Source organism: Adiantum capillus-veneris, chromosome 14 (genome assembly GCF_014529385.1).
Source record: "Adiantum capillus-veneris isolate H3 chromosome 14, ASM1452938v2, whole genome shotgun sequence".
Taxonomy (NCBI): Eukaryota; Viridiplantae; Streptophyta; class Polypodiopsida; order Polypodiales; family Pteridaceae; genus Adiantum; species Adiantum capillus-veneris.
Genome location: NC_140944.1, coordinates 123717893 through 123739476, shown reverse-complemented (window position 1 = coordinate 123739476; position 21584 = coordinate 123717893). Strand labels below are relative to the sequence as shown.

At 47.2% G+C, this 21584-nt stretch overlaps 1 protein-coding gene across 7 annotated transcripts in view; it reads left to right on the top strand.

Annotated features, from left to right (window-relative positions):
• The window catches only part of LOC147443073 (uncharacterized), a 224755-nt gene that overhangs the window by 173742 nt on the left and 29429 nt on the right, over positions 1 to 21584 (top strand). The window contains exon 20 of one of the 7 annotated variants that reach the window (XM_086529006.1): positions 18919 to 19006. The exons of the other annotated variants lie outside the window; for them this stretch is intronic. Within the exon in view, the coding sequence (XP_086385132.1) occupies positions 18919 to 18978 (60 nt within the window). The 3' untranslated portion in view covers positions 18979 to 19006. The remainder of the gene's footprint in view (positions 1 to 18918; positions 19007 to 21584) is intronic. 7 annotated transcript variants of the gene reach the window in all.

Sequence of the window (21584 nt, the reverse complement as noted above, 5' to 3'; positions counted from 1 at the left end):
AGAAGGTCATTACCTTGAACACCGACATCACGGAAATGATCTCCGCTAACTTCGGAATGCATGATGTGGTGGTATATGGTGCACATCGAGTAGGCAAGAAGAAACCAGAAGCAAATCGGGCAATCGTATGCACACTTCTTGATGCCCGCAAGAGAACTATTATCCTCGAAAACGCCCGCATCTACTTAAAGGATAGCGCACTATGCATCAGTGAAGATAGAACGCCGAACCAACAAAAGACTAGACGTGAAGCATACGAAGCTCGCACGAACAAGAAAACAGCCCAAGCGGACACGAAAGGGGAAGCAAAATAGGAAACAAAATGACAATGCGAGACCCATGGGTTCACGGAACTACACGTGACAAGTTGGAATTGCAGAGGCTTCCCGTGGCATAAAGGAGAAGGATTAACGGAAGTCCTACCACAAGCCGACATTCTCTTTTTATTGGAAACATGGGAACACGATGCATGTAGAATACCACACATTGAAGGATATGTCACACACTCCCTACGGATGCCATGTACAAAAATGAGGGGACAAGGAGGAGTCGCAGTGATATATCGAGAGGAACTCAGAAAAATGATCACAATTAGCAAGACAGATGCTCATCACCGGTACATATGGATCAAGTTTGACACAAAACCTAAACCTATGTTCATTGCCGGGTACTACATCCCCCATAGAGAGTCACCATTCTATGGTGCCTTCAATGTAGAGAAGAATTACCGTTTCGAGGATCTGTATGCCGATATCCATGCCTATTCACAAGAAGGGATGATTATGCTTATTGGGGACATGAATGCTCGCATAGCACATGCGCAAATGCAAATGGTGGATCTCATGACACCTCCAATGCTTCAACATAATGAGATACTAGATCCCACATGGGAGAGATGTTCGAAAGATCTCATTACAAACCCGCAAGATATTGCATTGCTCAGTATGATGACATCCTTACAACTAATCGTCGTCAATGGAACAAGTAAGTTTGAAAAATCGGGAGAATGCACATGCTACACGGCCAACAAAGGCATGAGTGTTATTGATTATGTATTGATTGCATATGAGGCACCCCATATTGTAAGTAATTTTACAATTGGGAAGATGTCACCCAATTCGGACCACACCCCAATCCATGTATGGCTACAAGTTCCCACTCAAAAAGCACAAAAACAGCCCCATGCCCGATCATGGACATACAAAATGCAAGTGGACAAGAAAAGAATGTATGCAGAACAAACATGGCCAATTTTCAAACAAGCTCTATGTGACGCCGTGGAACAAACAATAGGAAAAATGCATCGGCGAGGAAATCATGTTAAAGGGCTACCGCATAACCCATGGTTTGATGAAGAGTGCAAGTATGTAAAAAAACAATTGCGGGCACTGTCAACGACGAACACGGAATGGGAAACTCTATCAAAAGACTACACAAATCTCAAGAGGCGGAAAAGAAGAAACTATGAGCTACGCACGGAGACACAAGCCATAGCCAACTTCAAGAAAAATCCCAAAAAGGAATGGTTGAAAATAAAAGGACGGAGACATGACATTATGGGGGACATAAGCTCAGATGACATGTACATGTATGTGGAACAACTATATGTGCATAATAATGCGGAAGAAATGCCACACATGCAAAACGATCTCCATGCCCAAGACCACTTTGATTCCAAAACGGTTAAAAAAGGCATACAGAAACTTGCAAATGGGAAAGCTCCGGACATACTACACTTGAACTCAGAAATACTTAAATGGTCAGGTATGAGAGCCAAAGAGTGGATACATAGAATGCTAAACCAAGCCATTGTTCAAGGGCTAGGCAAAAGAACTGGATCAAAGCACTTTACAAAAAAGGGGATGTAAATCAACCTACCAACTACCGTACCATTATGGTAGGATCTTGCATGGCAAAGCTTTTGGGAAGCATCTTAGAACAAAGCATAAGCACATGGGCAGAGACAAATGGAAAACGAGCAAAAGAACAAGCAGGTTTTCGACCAAAACATAGCACCATTGATCACCTTGTTTCACTCAGGGTATTAATGGAAGAGAGTCGGCTAAAGGGAAAAACATTATACTGTTGCTTTGTAGATTTCACCAAAGCCTTTGACACGGTCCCGAGAATGGGTATATGGAAAAGGATGGAATGCATAAAAGTACCGATGCATCTCAGGAGTGCGGTAGCACGTCTCTATGACAGAGTCATATGTCAACTAAAAACGCACGAAGGGCTGTCCAAAGCTTTCTCGAGCAACATGGGGGTCAAACAAGGATGCTCTCTCTCCCCTACTCTTTTTGGATTATGCATTGATCAAATAGAAAGCTTCCTCCCTCAACTAGAAGGGGATGAACCAGCCATCGGGATGCTTACACTTCTCATGCTCATCTATGCAAACGATGTGGCTCTTTTCGCCCATGACATTACAGCTCTACAGAAATTGGTAGATGCGTTACATGCTTTTTGTGAAAATGTGGGTCTATCAATCAATGTAGACAAAACAAAGTTCATGATTGTAAAGACTCGTAAGATGGATATCCACGCCCCCCTCATGTATCAAGGGAAACAAATTGAGAAAGTCGACAGTTTCAAGTACTTGGGGATTGACATCCCGTGCAACTATGCTTGGGGACAATGCGCACATAATAGAATTGACATCGGCCCTATCAATTTGAAAACATGTGCACACAAAGAAGCATAAAAAGATGGGAGATAAAAGCGACCATTTTTGAGACATGCGTAGTGCAAGCCATCCTCTACGGAGTGGAAATCTAGGGAGCAAGCATTTCAGCCCACACATGGAATGAAATTGAAAAAATTCAGAAAAAGTTTCTATGTCGACACATGGGGGTCAAAAAGACGACACCATACTCCGTGCTACTCTTGGAGACAGGCAAGAGACCACTAGAAATGAAAGCATTGCAAAAAATGTACACGTATATCATGAAGGTCAAAGCGATGCCTACTACTCGAATCCCCTGCATTGCATGGGAAACGGGATGTGCGCCGCAAAAGACAAAAAAAAGCAAATTTCTGTCATCGAGCCTCATACAAGACATTAAGAAATGGTTCTCTAAATGGAATGTAGAAGCATATGTGGACATGCTTATTGAGGAGGGCAAGGAGGGAGAACATATGCTGAATTTTGAAATTGCATTACTAAATAGCCTCCACACCAAGTGGAAGACAACGCAACACCGCTCGAAATTTGAATACTATTGCAAGCATGTCAACACAAAGTATTGGGAAGGCTATAACACAAACCCAATGGAAGCCCAGGCCCACATACAAACACCCATGCCCCACATGGCACGAAGAGCCATCTCTTTGATGCGCACAAGGTCACATATGCTCAAAATAGAAACAGAGGGCTGGCTGAAAATTGATGCTTCTAAACGGATATGCACATCATGTACAATGCAAGCTCCCGAAGATGAAGCACATGTGACATTGGAATGCCCAGAATACGCTCACATCCGGGCTAATTTTCAACCACTTCTAAGCGGTTGCTCTACCTTTGCGGACCTATTATCCAAGATAGACCCCTCCCCTACAGCTCTCGAAACATACCTCACCCGCATACTTGAGCATCAAATGACACTCATAGGAACACAAAAAGAGAATAACACACACCACACCATACACCCTCGTGAGGGGAGACTATGTATCACTTTGAGGTCCCATGGGTCATTTCTGGCCCCCCGCGGACGTTAATACCAAATCAAATCAAATCAAATCTCTCTCTCTCTCTCTCTCTCTCTCTCTCTCTCTCTCTCTCTCTCTCTCTCTCTCTCTCTCTCTCTCTCTCTGTGAGCATGCAGAGACACAGCATGAGCCTACATTGGAGGGGGAGACTCTAGAGGAGGATGAGGAGGAGGAGAGTGTAGCTGAGGAGGAGGAGGGGCCACAGACACAGTCACCTTTCTCAGTTCTATCAAAGGATATCCTTCACTACGCGGCATTGGGAGAGATCCTACTTGTAGGGGATTTCAATGCCCGCACACAGAGCCGACAGTGTGAGATATATGACTTCGATGACCCCACCTTACTACACACCATAGCAGCAGAGGACGTGGGGCTAGGGCGGACCTCAGAGGATAGAGGGAGTGACTCCACCAGATATGGGTCACACTTATTGGCATTGGGCTTAGCACACCACCTCTTGATTTACAACGGGATGTCCCGTTGGCCGACATCGGGAGGGTATACGTGCTTCTAGAAAGGGAGCAAGATGGGGCATGGTGGCAGGAGAGGGCAGAGCATAGTGGATTACATTTTAGGCTCCATAGGGGCCATGGATATCATTAGCTCTTTCACCATCCCACCACGACCCATTGGGGCAGACCATACATACCTCAGTCTATCTATCAGGACTAGTTCAACCACATTACCTCCTCCTCCCTCCACACAACATACCACTATACACTTCAGTGAGGAGCTATCAGAGATATACAGATACCATGTGTATGCAGGGATTCGACAGCTAGACCCAGATGCCCCACTCTCGACACTCACCAGTGAGTTGACTACCATTCTCCACTCTGTGGCACTAGAGAGTTTCCCCTTTACCACACACTCTAGTGATACACCATGCCCTGGGACGATGCCCCAGAACAGATGGTATGATGACGAGTGCAGACAGCTATACCGGAGCCTCAGAGCACAGCATGTCACTGGACAGATCTCAGAGACACAGATGCACATACATATGGGCACTCTTACTAGACGTAAGAGGAGAGCCTTTGAGGAGACACAGTGGTGGGACATGTATCATACACTCACGAGCAGAGAGGCAGCAGTCTCCTAGAGAGACATGAGACAGCGGGGGCCCCCTACACCTATAGAGGACCCTGCAGTTTGGCATGCATATGCTGAGACACTATACCAGATGTCGGACCAGCCTCCCATTCCACACCCAGTGGAGCCCTGACCCACAGCTCCCACTCTATTTACCATAGACATGGTGAGACGAGGTATCCAGAGTTTACAGCACCGACGGGCGGTGGACCACACTGAGCTTCAGGGTGAGCGCTTCATATATGCTGCACACACTTTGGCTCCACTGATTGCACATATGTTTAGCAGGGCACTAGCAGAGGGATTTCCAAAGAGTTGGACTCTACACACCATAGTGCCTCTACACAAAGCTGGGGACCGTATGGATCCAGCTAACTACAGGACTATCATGATTGGCCATATGATGGCCAAGATCTATGGAGCAGTCTTAGAGTCTGAGTTGAGCAGATACGCAGAGATCGAGGGGATACGAGCACTTGAGCAGGCAGGCTTCCGGCATTCCTTCTCTACTGTGGATCATATCTTCACTCTCAGATGCCTGATAGAGTAGTCACGGAGCCGAGGGAGACGCCTCTACTGTTGCTTTGTGGACTTCCGCAAAGCTTTTGACAGTCCCTAGAGAGCAGCTGTTACAGCGCCTTATATCTCTAGGTATACCGCCAGACATGATATGGGCCATATATGCTTTGTATGAGCGAGTATCAGGCAGAGTCAGATGCCCTGGCGGACTTTCAGATAGCATCACTAGCACCATTGGGGTGAAGCAAGGTTGCCCGCTCTCCCCTACTCTCTTCGGCTTATATATAGATGAGATAGCAGATTACATCAGACAAAGTGGAGGAGCAGGTGCCGACCTCTCAGGCACTCAGGTACACATTATGTTATATGCTGATGACATTGTTCTAATTGCAGAGTCACAGGAGGATCTACAGCTCCACATACAGGCTCTCGGCTCCTTTTGTACAGACAGAGGGGTGACAGTGAACCTTGGCAAGACCAAGGTTCTGATATTCCACACTTCAGGGATTGTTCAGAGGAGATCAGTCTTCCCCTTTGCAGATAGCCAGATTGAGGTGGTAGAGTTATATGTGTACTTGGGCATCACGTTCAGTGCTAGGACGGGCCGCTTCTCCATGGCACAGGCTGCTAGAGACCGCACCACCCGAGCATACGCAGCGCTAGCTATGCTTGAGAGGGGCTGCCATCAGACACATTTTCAGGAGCCTCGCACGAAGATAGGAACTTATCCAAACCCTATAGGGGAGATTGATCGAGTCAAGCAATTAAGGAGTTTGGTAGAAGATACCCAAAGGGATCTAGAACCAGCACCTAGGCAGATCCAGATTACAGACACCTTAGTCACTCCAGCCCTACTATATGCTACCCCAGTATGGACCCTAGGTCTTTCAGAGCAGATGTGGACCAGACTTGAGAGGCCACAGATACTGATGCTTGCCCGGATGATTCGGAGTAAGCCATTAGTTCCCCATGATATTGTGAGAGCAGAGTTTGGTGCTCCACCTATGGTAGTGGAGGCACTATTCCAGACTGTGGGATATCTTCATAGATTGAGAGACATGAGAGCAGACAGACTACCTCGCCTTGCTCTAGAGGCGTCTCGAGAGCTAGCAGACTCAGGAGATCAGAGGTCATGGTATGCCAGTGTGACTAGGTGGCTTCATACTTATGGTTACTCTATGGACAGATTGCCTCCTTCACAGTATGATCCAGATGCACCACGCCAGGTCCTCTCACACACTGAGAGGAACACAGTCATCAGGTATGAGCTCATAAAGAGATACACAGAGCAGACATGGATTACACCTTCGCGACCACTGGCCATGAAGATGGCATACTACAGAGACCACTTCCTCACGCTCACTAAGGATGGGTTCATACAGCGGCCTAGATACATGGACATATATCTATCGCACGGCACGAGGGTGGCCATTGGACAGTTCAGAGTATCATCACATCAGCTTGAGATAGAGAGTGGCAGAGCAGCCCGCATCCCACGAGAGGCCAGGCTATGCAGATTGTGCAGACAGGAGGTAGAGTGTGAGAGCCACTTCCTGTGCAAATGTCCCTACTATGCTGAGATCAAATCATGCTACCCCATCCTGTTTGATAGACCGAGAGTTTCACTACAGTCAGTGATGACATCATTGGATTAGAGGCTGCTAGGGAGACTCTTGATAGAGATGCACCAGCATAGAGAGTGAGCCCTTGAGATGGGGGAGGGTAGAGCTGAGGACAGACAGACACAGCTCACGGACTACTTCCAGGCTCTAGCACCTACACAGATGCAACCACAGCCACCCACATACCAGGGGATGACTCTAGCACGAGCTGAGGAGGCCAGAGCTAGACGGAGACCACGGCTACCAAGATATCGCTCTCGAGCATCCCAGAGACATAGGAGAGAGGTTCAGGCCATCAGGGCACGACATGCAGCCCACATTCAGAGCAGAGCAGAGCAGACGCTTGACCTAGCTCACATAGCTAGACTCATCACACGGATGTATCAGATACTATACCCTACCCTCACCACTGGCTGGAGCTGACTCAGCCACATACACCCTACACCCTCCTCCCTCCTATCACAGTTCTATATTCTATCATGTATACCGGATGTTTTGTTATTACCCGGTCACACTACATTTTGTACACCGGATGCTTTGTTATTACCCGGTCACACACCCCATTGTATATACCGGATGTTCGATTATTACCCGGTCACACCCCACATCTTTGTTGCTTTACACGCACACAGGATATCCAGCCCACATCTTTGTTGCTTTACACGCACACAAGATATCCAGCAGATATATACTTTGTAAATTGATTTGTCTCATAGGCCAGTTCTCTTTGGCCTTTTGAAGACGTAAATAAAATCTTTCTTTCTTTCTTTCTTTCTTTCTACGGCTGGGCTATTGGCCAGATAACGCACATCCTCACATCAGCTTCAGATCAAGATTGGTAGATTTCGAGGAGTATCAGCAGAGGTCAAGATATGTCATTTATGTCATATTGAGCCAGAGACAGAGCTGCACTACATATGTCACTGCCTGGTGTACTGTGAGATCCATGGCCGCGGTCACTACCTGTTCAGAGAGAATTTCTGACCACTTTACAGAGTCCTTAGATATCCAGAGTAGAGATGCCTAGGCCTGTTTTTACTTGAGTTGCGCAGACGCAGGGAGAGCTTGCTGAGGACATCAAGGGAGAGCCAGTCTCAGAGGCAGATCATAGGTTTCTCTTCTTCTTCTTCTTCTTCTTCTCTCTCTCTCTCTGGGACCACATTGAGGATGGCGACTTGGAATTGTAATGGGTCTATGAGGTTGGATGTTGGTGCCTTTGAGGACAGTTTCAGAGACAAGGACATTGTTTTCTTTTCAGAGACTCACCAGGCCCCTGGCCAACTGTTGCCACATGTGGTGGGATACAAATGGGAGACAGCCCACAGAACAGTCACGAGATCTGAGCATGGGAGTAGAGGTTCAGGAGGAGTAGCGGTGTTGTTTAGGGAGGAGCTACAGCCACTACTACATATTGTACGGAGAGATGATCAGGCTAGATACATGTGGGTGAGGCTGAGAGCTGACACAGGTCGATTTCTATATATTGCTATATGTTACTTCCCCCCCAGTACGTCAGTATATGCTGTATCCAGAGGGCAGTCGCCTTTCTCAATTCTAGATGATGATATATGGGAGTTTTCTAGGGATGGTGATATCATCCTCCTAGGAGACTTCAATGCTCGAACGGGCAACTGTCAGACAGTCTTCTACGACACCTCAGATGAGATGCTTAGAGAGTTGGATGTGGGTGAGCTGGGGTTTGACAGATGCTCACATGACAGAGAGCAGACTGAGTATGGGAGATACCTCACGGAGATGACGACTACACATGGGCTAGCCATACTTAATGGCTTACAGCGGTTTCCTGGAGCAGCAGGCTTCACATGCTTTCCACACAGACATGGGGCCAGTACAGTGGACTATGTTATGACACAGCCGAGCTTTATTCCTTGTATTCAGGATTTCACGGTGGGAGCCAGACCAGTGGGCGTAGCAGTGGATCATGCTCTCTTGACACTGTCCGTATCTTTTCAGTTTAGTACAGCCCAGAAATCAGGAGGCAGGTCACACACCCGTTATACATTTACACCAGAGACTGACTCGGTTTATACAGAGGCGATCTGGGATCGTCTATGCACAGTTTCTCCAGGCCTCTCAGTAGAGGAGTGCACTACTTTATTGACTGAGACACTACATGATGCAGCATCAGAGGCATACCCACACACTCAACCGGATCGGAGGCGACATTCTGGGAGCATGCCCCAAAATAGTTGGTATGATGAGGAGTGCAGAGAGATGAGAGCCCAGCTTCAGAGGGATCTTCATTTAGGAGTCATCACCTACAGACAGTCGCGGATTGCTTTCCGGCGCCTTGTGCGAAAGAAGAAACGAGCTTACCTGGCCCAGATGGAGCGAGACTTGTATCAGTTGTTCTTGAGTAGAGACTCAGGCGAGGCATGGCGACTCTTCCATGAGCACTCCCTCCCCCAGTGATTACTTCTCCTGATGTGTGGGGCCAGTATGCGACATCGTTATATACGGTTCCTGGGCAGGATCCCCTTCCAGATCCTACAGAGCCATGTCCACCTACGAGCACCTTCTTTACCACTGAGATGGTAAAGAGAGCCATTGACAGGATGAGGACCAGGAGGGCTTACGATCATGACGGTCTAGTAGCGGAGCACTTTATACATGCTAGGGATATGCTGATGGAGGTTCTTGCAGTGTTGTTCAATCGTGCCATGTGTGAGGGATTACCTGAGACTTGGAGGTTGTCTACTATTGTGCCTATATTCAAGGCAGGTGATCCTACAGAGCCTGGAAATTACCGCACTATTATGGTTGGACACACACTGGCACGATTGTATGCATCCATTATTGAGCAGCAGTTGAGTAACTGGGCAGAGGGTGAGGGTGTACGGGCAAAGGGACAGGCAGGTTTCAGGAGGGGTTTCTCCACTCTTGACCATATTCTGACACTCAGAGCTATCATTGAGGAGGGCAGGTCACATGGGAGACGGATTTATTGTAGCTTTGTGGATTTCCGCAAAGCATTTGACATGGTACCGAGAGCTCGACTGATGCGCAGACTGCAGGAGATGGGGGTGCCCACAGTGTTGATTTGGGGGATTATGGCTTTATACAGATCAGTGATGGGACATGTACGCACCCCAGAGGGGATATCTGACTTAGTTCACTCCACTATCGGGGTGAAACAAGGTTGCCCATTGTCTCCTACTCTATTTGGTATGTATGTTGATGAGGTGTCTGATTACATTGACAGAGAGGGTGATAGAGGTGCCCAGCTGGCAGGGACGTGGATCCCATTGTTGTTATATGCTGATGATATTGTCTTGATCTCTGACTCACCAGAGGGTATGCAGCGACAGTTGGATGCATTACACAGTTTTGCAGAGGATAGTGGATTGTCTGTAAACCTTGGTAAAACCAAGGTCATGGTGTTTAACACCACACCGCAGTGGATCAGGAGATCGGCACCGACCTTCACGTATGGTCAAGAGATTGTGGAGTATACAGATGCATACACTTACCTTGGGATAGTCTTCACTGGGCCGAGGTTTTCTTTGGGGAGAGCAGCAAAGACTAGACTGACCAGAGCTTATGCGGCCTTGGGAGGCTTGGAGAGGATGTGTTCGCAGGTTCAGTTCCAGGAACCTCGGACAAAGTTATGGCTCTTTGATACTTTAGTAGCCTCAGCTATGATGTATGGGGTACAGGTATGGGGACCTTCTGTAGGCCAGGATGGTTGGAGACGTATGGAGAGGCCCTTGGTATCTATGATCTCCCGATTGATTAGAGCCAAGGCCTCCGTACCTCACGCGATCATTCGAGCAGAGCTAGCTGCCCCCCCCATGGAGATTGAGGCGCTTACCAGATCAGTGTCCTTTGTGCACAGCCTATGGGATACTACTAGAGACAGATATGCTAGATTGGCCCTTGAGTCTTCCAGACAGTTAGCTCTACAGGGGGACACTTCATGCTGGTATGCACAGATGACTTCATGGTTTCAGACGCATGGCTTCACCATGGACAGGTTGCCCCCTTTCCAGTATTCTCTTCAGGCACCCTCGCTGTCTCTTACACGGGTGGAGATCACTAGACTCATTCGTCAGGACCTGATCCAGCTCGACACCAGGAGGACATGGATAGAGCCGCCTCAGGAGTTGAGCACGAAGATGGCTTTCTATAGAGAGCATCTTCTCCACCTCACAGGAGATGGGTTTGTGATTCGACCCAGCTACATGGACACACATATGTCTCATGGTTTGCGTTGTGCCATTGGTCAGATACGCACATCCTCACATGAGCTCGAGATTGAGACCGGTAGATTCAGAGGGATACCAGCAGACAGCAGGATATGCCGATTATGCCAGAGAGAGCCAGAGACAGAGTTGCACTACATATGTCATTGCACAGTGTTCTATGAGATACGGGGGCGTTTCCACTGCTTATTCAGAGAGGGTTTTGGTCCTCTATCTAGGGTCATGAGTTATGAGGATCAGAGATGTCTTGGACTATATCTACTTGAGTTACACAGGTATAGAGACACTTTACTGGGGAGAGCTAGAGAGAGGCAGTCCCAGAGACACATTACAGATTTCTTTTCACTAGATATGGGACAGCCAGAGGAGCAGCCACCACTACAGAGCTCGTCCCACACTCATTCGACCACTACTGGCACTCTCATCGACCGAGCATTGGAGCTACAGAGATACAGACGACCGCGACTGAGGAGAGGAGCTACACAGCATCGACGGAGACTACAACAGAAGATTCGAGCCATACTCTCTCGACATCCAGAGTGCAGATGAGGATGGATCCTCACCATTTCTTCCATCTTTGTTTCACACACTGTTACATCCAGTTTACCGGGTACCTATTGTATCAGCTGCTACACCCACGTAGTTTTAGATTGTAGTAGTAGTAGTAGTATTTTGTTCCACTTCTAGTTCTTTTCTAGTTCTTTTGTACCCAGACATGGTATTAGATTCACTATTTTGTAACTGATTGGTCTCATAGGTCATTTTGGCCTTTTGAAGACGTTAATATAACATTTCATTTCATTTCATTTCTCTCTCTCTCTCTCTCTCTCTCTCTCTCTCTCTCTCTCTCTCTCTCTCTCCCCCCCCCGGTGGGCTATTGGCCAGATGATAACGCACATCCTCGCATCAGCTTCAGATCGAGACTGGTAGATTTCGAGGAGTACCAACAGAGGTCAGGATATGTCATTTATGTCATATTGAGCGAGAGACAGAGCTGGACTACATATGTCAGTGCCCAGTGTACTATGAGATCCATGGCCACTCTCACTGCTTGTTCAAAGAAAGTTTCGGACCGCTTTATAGAGTCGTGAGATACCCAGACCAGAGATGCCTAGGCCTGTTTTTACTCGAGGTGCACAGACACAGGGAGAGCTTGCTGAGGACATCAAGGGAGAGCCAGTCTCAGAGGCAGATCATAGGTTTCTCTTCTTCTTCTTCTTCTTCTTCTTCTCTCTCTCTCTCTCTCTGAGGCTGAGGGCAGAGACTGGACGTTTCTTGTACATCGCCATATGCTATTTTCCTCCCAGCACTTCAGTATATGCTTCACCCAGAGGACAGTCTCCTTACTCTGCACTTGATGATGATATCTGGGAGTTCTCCAGAGATGGAGACATCATACTCCTGGGGGATTTCAATGCCCGTACAGGCAGCTCACAGACAGTCTTCTATGACACATCAGAGGAGATGCTTAGAGAGCTAGAGCCAGAGGAGTTGGGACTTGAGAGATGCTCACACGACAGAGAGCATACAGAGTATGGGAGATACCTGAGAGAGATGACGACTACTCACAGTTTAGCCATACTGAATGGCTTAACGACTTTCCCATTGTCTACAGGTTTTACTTGTTTTCCACATAGACATGGGTCCAGCACTGTAGACTATGTTCTGACACATCCGAGCTTGATCTCTCACATTCAGGATTTCACAGTGGGGCCCAGGCCAGTTGGGATAGCAGTAGATCATGCACTTTTAACATTATCAGTCTCCTTTGAGTACAATACATCTCAGGCCTCACAGGGTGGTGGACATACACGCTATACTTTTACACCAGAGACTGACTCAGTCTATGTAGAGGAGATACGTAGGCTTTTATGCACATCAGAGCCAGTATACAGAGTGGAGGAGATCACATCTATGCTGACAGTGACATTACATGGGGCAGCGACAGAGGCATATCCACACACTCAGCCGGGGCAGAGACGTCTTTCTGGGCACATGCCTCAGAACAACTAGTATGATGAGGAGTGTAGACAGAGGAGAGCTCAGATACAGCGGGACCTTACATTGGGAGTGATCACCTATAGACAGTCTCGCATTGCTACACGACGACTAGTGCGGCAGAAGAAGCGAGCTTTCTTGGTCCAGATGGAGCAAGATTTATATCAGCTCTTCCTTAGTAGAGATTTAGGAGAGGCTTGGCGTCTATTCCATGAGAAGTCTCCCCCACCAGTGATTACTTCTACAGAGATATGGGGGCAGTATGCAACATCTTTATACACTGTACCTGGACAACCACCATTACCAGACCCACCACAGCCATGTCCGGCTACGAGCACCTTCTTTACCACTGAGATGGTAAAGGAGGCCATTGACAGGATGAAGACCAGACGGGCACAGGATCATGAGGGTTTGGTTGCAGAGCACATTATACATGCTGGGGATTTGTTGGCAGAGATGCTTGCACGGCTATTCAACCGTGTCATGTGTGAGGGTCTCCCTGAGTCTTGGAGATTATCTACTATTGTACCTATCTTCAAGACAGGTGACCCCACAGTGCCGGGGAATTACCGTACTATCATGGTAGGACACACATTGGCACGGTTATATGCATCCATCCTCGAGCATAGGCGGAGCAGTTGGGCAGAGATTATGGGCATACGAGCACCTGGGCAGGCTGGTTTCAGAAGGGGTTTCTCCACACTAGATCATGTCTTTACACTCAGAGCTATCATTGAGGAGGGTCGAGCACATGGTAGACGGATATACTACAGCTTTGTGGATTTTCGCAAAGCCTTTGACACAGTGCCGAGGGCCAGATTGATGCACCGGCTTATGGAATTGGGGGTACCCACAGAGCTGATGTGGGGGATCATGGCATTGTACAGTTCAGTGATGGGTCATGTACGCACATCAGAGGGGATATCCGACATAGTTCACTCCACCATCGGAGTGAAACAGGGATGCCCACTGTCCTCTACTTTATTTGGTATGTATGTTGATGGGGTCTCTGATTATATTGACAGAGGAGGAGATAGAGGTGCTCAGCTTGCAGGGACATGGATCCCTCTTTTATTGTATGCTGACGATATCGTGTTGATATCAGAATCGCCAGAGGGTATGCAGAGACAAGTGGATTGTCTGTCAACCTTGGTAAAACCAAGGTCATGGTATTTAATACCACGCCACAGTGGGTTAGGAGATCAGCACCTACTTTCACATATGGACAGGACAGTATGGAGTACACTGATGCATACACATATCTTGGGGTGGTCTTTAGTGGACCGAGGTTCACATTGAAAGTGGCAGCAGACACTAGATTGACTCGTGCCTATGCAGCCCTAGGTGGTTTAGAGAGGATTTGTTCGCAAGTTCAGTTCCAGGAACCTCGAACAAAGCTCTGGCTTTTCGATACTTTGGTCGCTTCAGTTATGCACTACGCGGTTCAGGTTTGGGGACCGTCTATTGACAGTGCTGGATGGACTAATATGGAGAGACCCCTGATATCTATGATTTCTAGGCTGATTAGAGCCAAGGCCTCAGTCCCACATGACATCATACGAGCGGAGCTGGCTGCCCCACCTATGGAGGTTGAGGCACTCACCAGATCAGTATCATTTGTACACAGCTTATGGGACACCACCAGGGACAGGTATGCCAGGCTTGCTCTCGAGTCATCCAGATAGCTGGCATTACAGGGAGATACATCATGTTGGTATGCACAGATGAGCTCATGGTTTCAGAGGCATGGTTTCAGCATGGACAGGCTGCCCCCTTTCCAGTATTCTATTGATGCACCATCCTTGGCTCTTACACGGATGGAGACTACTAGACTCATTCGGCAGGATCTTATCCAGCTTGATAGCAAGAGGACATGGATAGAACCATCACGGGAGTTGGGTACGAAGAGGGTTTTCTATAGAGAACATCTTCTTCAACTCACGACAGACGGATTTGCCACACGGCCCAGTTACATGGACACACATCTATCTCATAGGTTACGATGTGCTATTGGCCAGATTCGCACATCTTCACACCAGCTTGGGATTGAGACAGGTAGATTCAGAGGCATACCAGCAGACAGTAGGATATGTCAGTTATGCCATGCAGAACCAGAGACAGAGTTTCACTACATATGTTGCTGCACAGTCTACTATGAGATACGGGGACGCTTTCATTGTCTATTCAGAGATGGTTTTGACTCGTTAGACAGAGTAATGAGATATCAGGATCAAAGATGTCTCGGATTATTCCTACTTGAGATTCAGAGACATAGAGACGCTCTATTGAATGGGCAAAGACAGAGACAGTCCCAGAGACGCATCTCAGATTTCTTCAGTCTGAGTACCACAGAGTTAGAGGGGCACCACCACCAGAGAGCTCGGTTCCCACCCATACACACATCAGCGGTACTCTCATTGATCGAGCTATAGAGTTAGGGAGATCGAGACGACCGCGACTGAGGAGGGGAGCCACGCAGCACCGGCGGAGATTGCGGCAGAGGATCCACAGGATTCTCACGACACCCAGAATGTCGATCGGGATAGGCTTCATGCTACTGCTATATTGTATCATGGTGACACTTATCCCCACTTTGTACCTTTATGGCATGATACCATTGCTCAGCCTACCAGCCACCCATAGGAGTCGGTAGCACTCCTATCAGTTCTTTGTTTGTAGTTTTCTTGTTTGTACCCAGACTTGGTACTAGACTCATCAGTGTAATCAGTTGGTCTCATAGGTCATTTTGGCCTCTTGTAGACGTTAATATATCATTTCATTTCATTTCTCTCTCTCTCTCTCTCTCTCTCTCTCTCTCTCTCTCTCTCTCTCTCTCTCTCTCTCTCTCTCTCTCCATGCCCAAGACCACTTTGATTCCGAAACGGTTAAAAAAGGCATACAGAAACTTGCAAATGGGAAAGCTCCGGACATACTACACTTGAACTCAGAAATGCTTAAATGGTTAGGTATGAGCCAGAGAGTGGATACATAGAAGGCTAAACCAAGCCATTGTTCAAGGCCTACCCGAGGATTGGCAAAAGAACTGGATCAAAGTACTTTACAAAAAAGGGGATGTAAATCAGCCTACCAACTACTGTACCATTATGGTAGGATCTTGCATGGCAAAGCTTTTGGGAAGCATCTTAGAACAAAGCATAAGCACATGGGCAGAGACAAATGGAAAACGAGCAAAAGAACAAGCAGGTTTTCGACCAAAACATAGCACCATTGATCACCTTGTTTCACTCAGGGTATTAATGGAAGAGAGTCGGCTAAAGGGAAAAACATTATACTGTTGCTTTGTAGATTTCACCAAAGCCTTTGACACGGTCCTGAGAATGGGTATATGGAAAAGGATGGAATGCATAAAAGTACCGATGCATCTCAGGAGTGCGGTAGCATGTCTCTATGACAGAGTCATATGTCAACTAAAAACGCACGAAGGGCTGTCCAAAGCTTTCTCGAGCAACATGGGGGTCAAACAAGGATGCCCTCTCTCCCCTACTCTTTTTGGATTATGCATTGATCAAATAGAAAGCTTCCTCCCTCAACTAGAAGGGGATGAACCAGCCATCGGGATGCTTACACTTCTCATGCTCATCTATGCAAACGATGTGGCTCTTTTCGCCCATGACATTACAGCTCTACAGAAATTGGTCGATGCGTTACATGCTTTTTGTGAAAATGTGGGTCTATCAATCAATGTAGACAAAACAAAGTTCATGATTGTAAAGACTCGTAAGATGGATATCCACGCCCCCCTCATGTATCAAGGGAAACAAATTGAGAAAGTCGACAGTTTCAAGTACTTGGGGATTGACATCCCGTGCAACTATGCTTGGGGACAATGCGCACATAATAGAATTGACATCGGCCCTATCAATTTGAAAACATGTGCACACAAAGAAGCATAAAAAGATGGGAGATAAAAGCGACCATTTTTGAGACATGCGTAGTGCAAGCCATCCTCTACGGAGTGGAAATCTAGGGAGCAAGCATTTCAGCCCACACATGGAATGAAATTGAAAAAATTCAGAAAAAGTTTCTATGTCGACACATGGGGGTCAAAAAGACGACACCATACTCCGTGCTACTCTTGGAGACAGGCAAGAGACCACTAGAAATGAAAGCATTGCAAAAAATGTACACGTATATCATGAAGGTCAAAGCGATGCCTACTACTCGAATCCCCCGCGTTGCATGGGAAACGGGATGTGCGCCGCAAAAGACAAAATAAAAAGCAAATTTCTGTCATCGAGCCTCATACAGGACATTAAGAAATGGCTCGCTAAATGGAATGTAGAGGCATATGTGGACATGCTTATTGAGGAGGGCAAGGTGGGAGAACATATGCTGAATTTTGAAATTGCATTACTAAATAGCCTCCACACCAAGTGGAAGACAACGCAACACCGCTCGAAATTTGAATACTATTGCAAGCATGTCAACACAAAGTATTGAGAAGGCTATAACACAAACCCAATGGAAGCCCAGGCCCACATACGAACACCCATGCCCACATGGCACGAAGAGCCATCTCTTTGATGCGCACAAGGTCACATATGCTCAAAATAGAAACAGAGGGCTGGCTGAAAATTGATGCTTCTAAACGGATATGCACATCATGTACAATGCAAGCTCCCGAAGATGAAGCACATGTGACATTGGAATGCCGAGAATACGCTCACATCCAGGCTAATTTTCAACCACTTCTAAGCGGTTGCTCTACCTTTGCGGACCTATTATCCAAGACAGACTCCTCCCCTACAGCTCTCGGAACATACCTCACCCGCATACTTGAGCATCAAAAGACACTCATAGGAACACAAAAAGAGAATAACACACACCACACCATACACCCCAGTGAGGGGAGACTATGTATCAATTTGAGGTCCCATGGGTCATTTCTGGCCCCCCGCGGACGTTAATACCAAATCAAATCAAATCTCTCTCTCTCTCTCTCTCTCTCTCTCTCTCTCTCTCTCTCTCTCTCTCTCTCTCTCTCTCTCTCTCTCTCTCTCTCTCTCTCTCTCTCTCTCTACGATGGGCTATTGGCCAGATAACGCACAGCCTCGCAGCTAGAAATATGCTGGTAGAGGTTCTTGCAGTGTTGTTCAATCATGCTATGTGTGAGGAGTTACGTGAGGCTTGGAGGTTGTCTACTATTGTGCCTATCTTCAAAGCAGGTGATCCTACAAAGCCTGGGAATTATCGTACTATTATGATTGGGCACACATTGGCACGGTTGTATGCATCCATTCTTGAGCAGCAGTTGAGTAATTGGGCAGAGGGTGAGGGTGTACGAGCAAAGGGCTAGGCCGGTTTCAGGAGGGGTTTCTCCACTCTTGATCATATTTTGACACTCAGAGCCATCATTGAGGAGGGCAGGTCACATGGGAGACGGATGTATTGCAGCTTTGTGGATTTCCGCAAAGCATTTGACATGGTACCGACATCTCGATTGATGCGCAGATTGCAGGAGATGGGGTGCCCATAGTGTTGATTTGGGGGATTATGGCTCTATACAGGTCAGTGATGGGACATGTACACACTTCGGAGGGGATATCTGATTTACTTCACTCCACCATTGGGGTGAAACAGGGTTGCCCATTGTCTCCTCCTCTATTTGGTATGTATGTTGATGAGGTGTCTGATTACATTGACAGAGAGGGTGATAGGGGGTGCCCAGCTGACAGGGACATGGATCCCATTGTTGATTTATGCTGATGATATTGTGTTGATCTCTGACTCACCAGAGGGTATGCAGCGACAGTTGGATGCATTACACAAATTTGCAGAGGATAGTGGATTGTTGATATTGTGCTAATTCTTTCTATCTTTGTGGTGCGTATGCCCTATCAACTACCTCATTTTTTGTGCTTTTTTTTCCGATTTAATGTTTCTTTAAGTGCTAGGCTTCATTATGGCTGAGTTTTCCCTTGATCTCCGGAGTCATGACAGAAACTCAGTACGCTGAATATGTGTTGACGTATGCTCATGTGTGTGTGAGTGTGGTGTGTGTTGTGTTTGGGAGCATATGTTAGTACCTAGTTCTACACCCACTATTGGGCACTAACGATGTTAGTGGGGATGTCGTGGTATATAGTCAATGCTACGCATGATGAGCTGATGGTTATATTGTCTTGTGGGTGACTACCATGGGTCTATACCTTGCACTTTCCTAAAAAGGTGAATCTAAGCTTATCCTGGATTCATCTAGGTATATATATATATATATGTCTGAAAACCTTGGTAAAACACCACACCATAGTGGATCAGGAGATCAGCACCGACTTTCACATATGGTCAAGAGATTGTAGAGTATACAGATGCATACACTTACCTTGGGGTTGTCTTCACTGGGTCGAGGTTTTCTTTGGGGAGAGCAGCAGAAACTAGACTGACTAGAGCTTTTGCTGTGTTGGGAGGCTTGGAGAGGATGTGTTCGCAGGTTCAGGTTCAGTTCCAGGAACCTCGGACAAAGTTATGGCTCTTTGATACCTTAGTAGCCTCAGCTATGTTGTATGGGGTGCAGACATGGGGACCTTCTTTAGGCCAGGATCGTTGGAGACGTATGGAGAGGCCCTTGGTATCTATGATCTCTCGATTGATCAGAGCCAAGGCCTCCGTACCCCACGCTATCATTCGGGCAGAGCTAGCTGCCCCTCCTATGGAGATTGAGGCGCTTACCAGATCGGTCTCCTTTGTGCACAGCTTGTGGGATACTACTAGAGACAGATATGCTAGACTGGCCCTTGAGTCTTCCAGACAGTTAGCTCTTCAGGGGGACAATTCATGCTGGTATGCACAAATGACATCATGGTTTCAGACGCATGGTTTCACCATGGACAGGCTGCCCCCTTTCCAGTACTCTCTTCAAGCACCCTCGGTGTCTCTTACACTGGTGGAGATTACTAGACTCATTCGTCACGGACTGATCAAGCTGGATACCAGGAGGACATGGATAGAGCCGCCACAGGAGTTGAGCAGGAAGATGGCTTTCTATAGAGAGCATCTTCTCCACCTCACAGGAGATGGGTTTGTGATTCGACCCAACTACATGGACACACATATGTCTCATGGATTGCAGTGTGCCATTGGTCAGATACGCACATCCTCGCATCACCTGGAGATTGAGACTGGTAGATTTAGAGGGATACCAACAGACAGCAGGATATGCCGCTTATGCCAGTTACAGCCAGAGACAGAGCTACATTACATATGTCATTGCATAGTGTACTATGAGATACGAGGCCATTTCCACTGCTTATTCAGAGAGGGTTTCGGTCCTTTCTCTAGGGCCATGAGTTATGAGGATCAAAGATGTCTTGGGCTATATCTACTTGAGTTACACAGATATAGAGACACTTTATGGGGGAGAGATAGAGAGAGATAGTCCGAGAGACAAATTACAGATTTCTTTTCACTAGATATGGGACAACCAGAGGAGCAGTCATCATTGCAGAGCTCGGCCCACACTCATTCGACCACTACCGGCACTCTCATCGACCGAGCACTAGAGCTAGGGAGATCTAGACGGCCACGATTGAGGAGAGGAGCTACACAGCGTCGACGGAGACTACAGCAGAGGATTCGAGCCATACCCTCTCGATATTCAGAGTGCAGATGAGGATGGATTCTAGTAGTAGTATCTAGTTCTTTTGTACCCAGACATGCTTTTAGATTCACCATTTTGTAACAGATTGGTCTCATAGGTCATTTTGGCCTTTTGAAGACGTTAATATAACATTTCATTTCATTTCATTTCTCTCTCTCTACCTTAGTAGCCTCAGCTATGTTGTATGGGGTGCAGACATGGGGACCTTCTGTAGGCCAGGATCGTTGGAGACGCATGGAGAGGCCCTTGGTATCCATGATCTCTCGACTGATCAGAGCCAAGGCCTCCGTACCCCACGCTATTATTCGAGCAGAGCTAGCTGCCCCTCCTATGGAGATTGAGGCACTTACCTTTCTCCTTTGTCCACATCTTGTGGGATACTACTAGAGCAATATGCTAGACTCGCCCTTGAGTCTTCCAAACAGTTAGCTCATCGGGGGGACACTTCATGCTGGTATGCACAGATGACATCATGATTTCAAACGTATGGTTTCACCATGGACAGGCTGCCCCCTTTCCAGTACTCTCTTCAGGCACCCTCGATGTCTCATACACGAGTGAAGATTACTAGACTCAGTCGTCAGGACCTGATCCAGTTGAATACTAGGAGGACATGGATAGAGCCGCCACAGGAGTTGGGCACAAAGATGGCTTTCTATAGAGAGCATCTTCTCCACCTCACAGGAGATGGGTTTGTGATTCGACCCATCTACATGGACACACATATGTCTCATGGTTTGCGGTGTGCTATTGGTCAGATACGCACATCCTCACATCAGCTGGAGATTGAGACTGGTAGATTTA